This window comes from Streptopelia decaocto (assembly GCF_964273445.1).
Source record: "Streptopelia decaocto genome assembly, chromosome: 19".
In the NCBI taxonomy this organism is placed as follows: domain Eukaryota; kingdom Metazoa; phylum Chordata; class Aves; order Columbiformes; family Columbidae; genus Streptopelia; species Streptopelia decaocto.
Window position 1 is genome coordinate 7394845 of NC_138674.1, and position 7769 is coordinate 7402613.

At 52.4% G+C, this 7769-nt stretch overlaps 1 protein-coding gene across 1 annotated transcript; it reads right to left on the reverse strand.

The window, feature by feature from the left end:
- Positions 1–2179: 2179 nt before the first annotated feature.
- On the reverse strand, positions 2180–3112 carry LOC309448147 (olfactory receptor 14J1-like; the record flags this gene model as incomplete). The annotated part of the gene is made up of 1 exon (XM_082069421.1): positions 2180–3112. One exon carries the CDS (start codon positions 3110–3112, stop codon positions 2180–2182), a length of 933 nt encoding a protein of 310 aa, XP_081925547.1.
- Positions 3113–7769: the final 4657 nt, after the last annotated feature.

Sequence of the window (7769 nt, forward strand, 5' to 3'; positions counted from 1 at the left end):
CATTTCTTCCTCCTTATATCCAGTCCTCACCTTCCAAGTAGACTTCTTTTTTCTCTTTCCTGCTTCTTCCCACAATCAAGAAAAGCTCGACCTTCTCATAAACTGCCCTTCATGCAGGGAACCCAACCCGTTAGGCTTCTTGTGGTCTTTTACCTGACCGGAGAAAAGTCACCTCGCCATGATCTTCTAAATCCCATGAGTGCTGCTGGCCTTTCAGTGTCTCTGACAGACACGACCATGTTCCTGCTGCTGTCCCGTCATGTTCTCAGGTGGGATGGACATGACAACCCGTCTCTCTTCATGGGTAAGACCTGTGGGCCCTTGGGCAGAGGTTCTTTCCCAGCCGTGTCCCTGCTGCTGGGCTGTCACCTCCAGACACAGAACTGACCCCACTGTCCCCTTCACAGCCAAAGTCTTTCCACTCAATTATGAGTTTCGGAGACTCAACTGACACCATAATCCCACACCCATCCATCCCCCCCTTATGGGCCGCGACCTGACTAGATAAAACTATGCTTGTTTTCTCAAACTGATCAAATCCATTTCCTGCTAAAGGTCTGAGAGGAGAAGCATTCTTGACAGGAATGTGAAATGTTGAAACCTTTTCTATGTCCTCTCCTACCTCTTTTATTTTTTATTGTTTTCCTTCTTCCTGGTTGCTCATGGTGAATTCGCTACCTGAAGTGCAAAGCCAATCCCACACCCAGAGATGAGATCTTGTTTATTCCAGAGTTATGCAAGTCTGGATGCTGGAATGAAACCAGCACAACAGATAGAGAAGGAACATCTACTATATACACATCTTATCCCTACATTCAGACCCTCCCGGCAGTCCTAAAGAGCCAAGTGTTCACACATTGGCATATTGGTTACATAATCATTTTACCACTACACATGCTTGTTGAGAGAGGGTCCCGGGCTGAGCCTGGGGCTCCCATCCTGGGGATGTGTGTTTTAGTATTACAATGAGCGGAAAAGGAGCAAAGCTCAGCTAAAGAACACCTTATGTCACAGTCTTGAGACAGATGTTAAAACAAGACTCAGCTAATTGTGCAGGCTCCAGAGTGTCTGCGCTGCAAGGACAGTGTTCTTTGCAGGTTCTGATTAGGTGTTTTAAACGTCACTTTTATCTTTGTTAGAGCAGCAGACTGACCAAAACTGAGAGGATATACATACTTTAGGTTAAGTTAGCAAAGGATTTACATATTTTAGGTAGGATGGTGTTTTTGCTGACTGAGGTTCATGTCACCTCATGTACATGATGTGCATGCTCACATCTCATCTGTACAATGCAAACATGAACCTCTCACCTACTCATTCAGTGTAATTCCATGAAGAGACAAAGACCTCTGAGCTGGGGTGAGAGGCCAGTGCTGGAAATGGTGGTTGTGAGCGGCCAGTCCATGGTGATTGACCTGGGGCTCCTTCCATGGGGTGTCCAGTGCACAGGGGCACAGCCCAGCCCCTGCTCTGCTGGTCCTGCAGGTCTCTGGCAGGAGCCTGGCTGAGAGAGGACACTGCTGTGTGCCAGCCCTGCACACACACACTGTTCAGATGCACAATGGTATTTTATAAGTGGGTGACTTTTGTAGGAATAAGCTTGAGAGAAACTTTGCAAGAAGATATAAACCATCATGCACTTCCCAAAGAAGATCACTTTTCCTTGTGCAAGTACTGTTACTGAGGCCAGCTCTGTCACAGCAGTGCCCATTGCCTGTCCCTCCCTGCGCCCACAGGACTGACACACAGCAGGACGGTGACCAAGCTGCCAGAGCACTCAGGCCTTGCACCAACACAAGGGATGAGAAGGAGAGTGTGGAGTGGAACCAGAACAGCTCTGGAAGAACAAGCGCTGCTGCTCCCTGGCAGGGCTGCCATGATGGACTCTGTTCCCCTCCACCCCTGGACAGGAACTGTCCCTGCAACTCCAAAAGGTCTTGCAGGAAGGATATAGTGAAAAACAAGTCACTAAAGAGCCGTTTATTGTGTTTAGAGACAAGGAGAGCACGGCCTCTCATTTACACAGCACAGTTATAAAAGAAAAGCCAATAGTGAATTAGAAAGGGGATGACAACATTATCACAATAAGAAAACAACTAATAACAACAAAAAATCCAGATGACAGGCTGGACCTGTAATTAGCTACATTAAAATGCCTATGTAGAAGCAGATGGGCAGTTTATTGCTTTACAAAACAATAAGATATGAGTTTGCACAGGGCATCCTTGAGCTCCTGGTTCCTCATGCTGTAGATGAGGGGGTTCACTGCTGGAGGCACCACTGAGTACAGAACAGACAGCACCAGATCCAGGGATGGAGAGGAGATGGAGGGGGGCTTCAGGTAGGAAAACATGACAGTGCTGAGGAACAGGGAGACCACGGCCAGGTGAGGGAGGCAGGTGGAAAAGGCTTTGTGCCGTCCCTGCTCAGAGGGGATCCTCAGCACGGCCCTGAAGATCTGCACATAGGACACCACAATGAACACAAAACACCCAAATCCTAAACAGGCACTGAACACAATAAGCCCAAGTTCTCTGAGGTAGGAGTGTGAGCAGGAGAGCTTGAGGATCTGGGGGATTTCACAGAAGAACTGGCCCAGGGCATTGCCCTTGCACAGGGGCAGTGAAAATGTATTGGCCGTGTGCAGCAGAGCATTGAGAAATGCAGTGGCCCAGACAGCTGCTGCCATGTGGACACAAGCTCTGCTGCCCAGGAGGGTCCCGTAGTGCAGGGGTTTGCAGATGGCAACGTAGCGGTCGTAGGACATGACGGTGAGGAGAGAATACTCTGCCACTATCAAGAAGAGAAATGAAAAGAGCTGTGCAGCACATCCCAAGTATGAGATGGTCTTGGTGTCCAAGAGGGAATTGGACATGTATTTGGGGAGAATGGTGGAGATGGAGCCCAGGTCGATGAGGGCGAGGTTGAGCAGGAAGAAGTACATGGGGGTGTGCAGGTGCTGGTCCCAGGCTATGGTGGTGATGATGAGGCCGTTGCCCAGGAGGGCAGCCAGGTAGATGCCTAGGAAGAGCCAGAAGTGCAAGAGCTGCAGCTCCCGTGTGTCTGCGAACGGCAGGAGGAGGAACTGGGTGATGGAGCTGCTGTTGGACATTGGCTGCCTGTGGGCATGAGGACTTGTGCAAGGAGGAAAGACAGGTACATGTTAGGGGTGACTTCTCTGAGCAAAATAAACATGCGGTTACTCATGGAAAACCCCCTCCTTGATGATGGGATTTATCCGCTCATTCTCTCTTTCTACCAATTGAGAAAAACAGTTCATCACAGTTTAAAATGCAGCTTGGGCATCTGGTTTCCATGAACACACCTGTGAAGCAAGATACACCGAATTGCTGTCAGAACAAAAACTGACCCACACTCCCAACCCAACCCCAGAGAGCACGAGCACCAGGGACAGGTGGAGAAACAGGGAAGGACACTGCAGTGCTACCAGAAAATAAAGCAAGGACAGAAAGGCAGACGGGCATGCTGTGGAACCTTCTCCTGACCCGGCTGTGCTGCTGCCACTCACATAATGACACTGTAGAGCAAGTACTTTTAGCACCTTTTTTCAGTACCCCGTTCCAGGAACCCTTCACCTGGAGGTCCAGCTGCTGAGGTGGAGACTCGTGACCTGGACCCCATGGCTTTGGGGCAGAGGGTCTGCTGGGGAGGAGAGGAGACCAGGGGTTGCACTGGGAAATGGTTCTGCAATCAAGAGCATGTGAGAGAGGTTCCTAAATCCCGTCCCTGGCATATCTGGTAGCAGTTAACTCTCCCTGCCCATGTCTGTGCTGCCTGCAGCTGTGTGTCTGTCCCTGGTCTGCTCCCTGTCAGTGTCACAGACCCCGTCCCACCCGCTGTGTGCTCAGCTCTGTCCTGCTCACACCTCCTGGCACTGCCCAGGGGCAGCTCTGGGTGTGCAGGGGCTCAGGAGCAGCTCAGGCAAGACCTAACGAGAACTGGGGTCTCAGTGTCTTCTCCAAAGAGAGAAATAAATCCCCATCTCCCACTGCACACCCAGACGAGCAAGAGTGGAAAACTGAAAGCACAGACTCCTTCCCTTGCAGCTGTTGCTGTATCAATGTTGTTGTTCAGAAGGACCCTCTGCCATGTGTGTGGGGGGATCTGGAGCTCTGAGCAGCCCTGACCCACACAGCCCCCTTCAACCCCACAAGCTCCCTGCCTGCCCTGCCGGGGGTCGCTCCTTCCCCCCACAGCTGCTGCCATGGGATCTCCTGGGCAGGCTGAGCGCTGACCCTGGCAGGCGGCAGAGTCCCTGCCCGGCACAGCCCTGGGGTGCAGGGACCCTGCTCTGCAGGACAGCCCTGGGCACCCCTGGGTGCTCACCCGGCTTCACAGCTGTTCAACATGGCCTGACAAGAGCCCCGTCCTTACAGATCCCACAAGCTGTGCCTGTGCCAGTTTCAGGAGGTGCCTCCAGGAGCTACAGCTGCACTGCCCTACACCCTGAGACTTACCATGGCAAGGGCTGCAAAGGTTTCTCCTCCAGTGAGCTCTCAGCATCCTCCCAGTCCTGACCACCTTTAATCTCTCTCTGCCTTGCTCGTCTCCTGAGATCCCCAGGCAGAGCCCTCAGCCCTGCTGCGTGTGCAGAGGAGCTGCTCCTGGGCAGAGCTGTCTCTCTGCAGCGCTGCCGCTGCCATGAGCTCCCTGTGTCCCAGGAGCCCAGCCCAGCTCAGCAGCACAGGAGCAGCCCAAGGCACTTTAATGACCCCTCTGGTGCGTTTGGTGCTGAGTCAATGAAACTCTGACCCTGAGGGGAAGCTGAAGAAACTTCTCAAGAAGTCAAACTCAGATGTAAACTCCAAAGTTTCTTGTAGCATTAATGGGTCACACTGAGGGACACAACTGAGAAACTGTTCCTAGGATCCGGTTAGAGAAGAAAACTGGAGGCAGTGATGACAAGTCAGGAAAAGCAAAGTAAAGATATCTCTGATAGTCAGTAAAGCTGGATGTGTTTCATTAGCAAAGGACCAAACCTTGACTCCCCTTTGGAAATCAGATCCTGTCCCTCCCACGTTGCCCAGGGCACTTCCTGGGACAGTGTGATGTGGGGCTGTGCAAGGCCAAGGGCAGGACTATGGTCCCACACCTCCCAGGTTCCTGGCTGGGGACAAGGAGGCCATGAGGCCCCTGTGCTGGAAGGACAAGGTGTCTCCTCACAGGCATCAGAGGTGCAGACAACAGCCACAGCCAAGGGGAGAAGGAGCTCATGTCTGGTGGGGCTTTCAGCCTCTTTCCATCCCGTGATCATCCCCATGACAGCCTGTCCTGTGCTGTCCATCCCCTGCACCTCTGTCCCTGCAGGCTGGAGACATCCCCCCTGCTGCCCACCTTGCTCCTGTCTGAGCATCTTCCTTTGCTGAGCTCTCTCCATCCTCCCCAGCTGGTCCTTGAAGCACAAAGCCTTGGGCTGATGCAGACTCCCTCTGCTGACCTGCTCCACCACAGCACTGCCCTTCCATCACATTCCTTTCTGCTCATGTCCAGCCTGGACCTCCCCAGCTGCACTTTGGGCCATTATTTCTTTCTCATGCTCTTTCCCACTATGCAGAAAACCTCCACCATCTCTGAAACTGCCCTTCAAGCACTCTCAGGCTACTCCTGCACTGCTGCAGCCTCCCCAGCGCTGCTGGGCCAAAGCAGCCCAGGTCCCTCAGCACCCCACACCATGTGCACAAGGTGCTGAACCTGCCTTGGCACAGCCCTGCACTCTCCAGTTCCTCCCTGCTGCTCCAAACTGGGAAGCCGCACACTGGCACACACCCGTGTGTGTGGGTCACACCAGTGCTGAACCGAATGGGATGAGAACTGCAGGTGTCTGGGTCCCCACGCTCCTCCTCATGCAGCCCCGTGTGCAGCTGCCTTGTTCATGGTGAGCGTGCACCACGGGCTGGTGTGGGGACCTTGGAGTGCCCAGGCCCTTCTCCTCAGGGTCACTGCTCAGGGTGTCAGGTCCTGCTCTGTCCTGATCGATGGGGTTATTGTCCCCCCTGATACATCACTGCTCATTTCTCCTTCCAGAAATTAAGAGTTTTCTGTTGGGTAAATCCCAGATCTTCTCAAGGTCTGGACTCTCCCTGGATTGAATCTTGTTTTGCTCAGCTGTTAAAGTTTGCATGCAGATTGTTTATCCTGATGGGGGTGTATCTCCCAACATAACAGCATGAGGAGTTATAGGACACTATAAATACCATCCCCTGGAGAAACTGTGGGGTCTTTTGCATCTGGTGCTCATAATACCAGAGGTCTGGAGTCAAAGAGGGAGGTTCTGTTCATATGGGAGAGCAGCAGGAATGTGTGGAGCTCTGTCTGGGGACAGACAATGTCAGCTGAAGGTTGAGGAGTCAGCATGAGAGGGCAGAACAACATGGGCAGTGTTGTGGTGACTGGACATCAGCTACAGACTCACTGATGAGGAAGAGGAATGAGATGAGGCCTCCTTCAGACAAATGAAAGAAGCCTCATGTTTCCAGGGCCGTGTCCTCATGGCAGACCTGAGATATCCTAATATCTGCAAGGTACCAGCCATCCAGGAGGGTTTGGAGCCCATTGACAACATCTTCCTGACACGGGTGACTGAGGAGTCAGTGGGGTGAGGTGCCCTGTGGGACTTCACACTTACAAACCAGAAAGAGTTGGTCAGGATGGAACAGTCAGGGATGGGAAAGTGGAGCTGAGGCTCCTGGGAGATGAGAACAAGGCCAAGAGCAGGATTTCAGGAGAGCAGGATTTGGCTGCTGAGGGACCTGCTTGGGTCCTGTGGGATATGACCTTGGTGTCTGCAGTGCTTTTCTCTCCCATTTCCTCCCTCCTCTCTCACACCTGCTGTTGTGCAGCGTTTTTACCCTTTCTCAAATACAATATCCCAGAGGTGCTGCCGGCATCACTGAGTGGCTCAGATTTGGCAAGGAGTGGGTCCATCTTGGAGCAGCTGAAATCAGCTCTGTCTGATGTTGGTCAAACCCTGTTGTCTTCTCAGAGCAGTGACAACTGTAGCACAGCCACACTCACCCCCAGTTCCTAGGCTTTGCCACGTAAGCCCAGTACAGGGTGACAACATGTGTGCTACAAATTACTTGATCATGGAGAAGAAATGGATCTTCTGTCAGCAACTCGAGCAACTCACCAGTGCATGAGTACGTTCCTATGGGGAACTGTGATTGCCCTGACATTCACTGGTCAGGCAAAGATACAGGTACCAACACTCCAAAGGATCTTGGGCCAATTGCTTTACGTCTGCCTGGTAGGGCAACAAGGGTAATGCTTGCGTGGATCTGGAACTTGGAAACAAGGAAGAGCTGGTGAGGGATGTGAACATCAGTGTCCATGTTGGCTGTTGTGAGCAGGACACAGAGGGGTCCCAGGCACCACAGAGGAGGGAGGAAGGCCAGCAGCAGAGCACAGGCTGGTGGGCTCCAGAGGAGACTTGGTCATACTGGGGGGTTGATACATGTGGTGCCATGGGACGCAGCTCTGAAGGGTGAAGGAGCTCAGGAAATCTAAACAAGCCTTACAGGACAGGCTGCTCCAAGCACAAGAAATGATCTCTCCAAATACCCCTGTAAAGAAGCATTTATCTCGTGAGACTGTTTCTCTGATCCGATGGAGCTGCAGGGCAAAAAGGCAGTACACAGGAGGTGGAAGCAGGGGAAGCTGCAAAGGAGGAATTTAGAGACCTTGTCCATGGATGTAGAGATACCAAAGCTCCCCTGGACTTGATAGATGAAGGAGAGATTGAGGGCAGC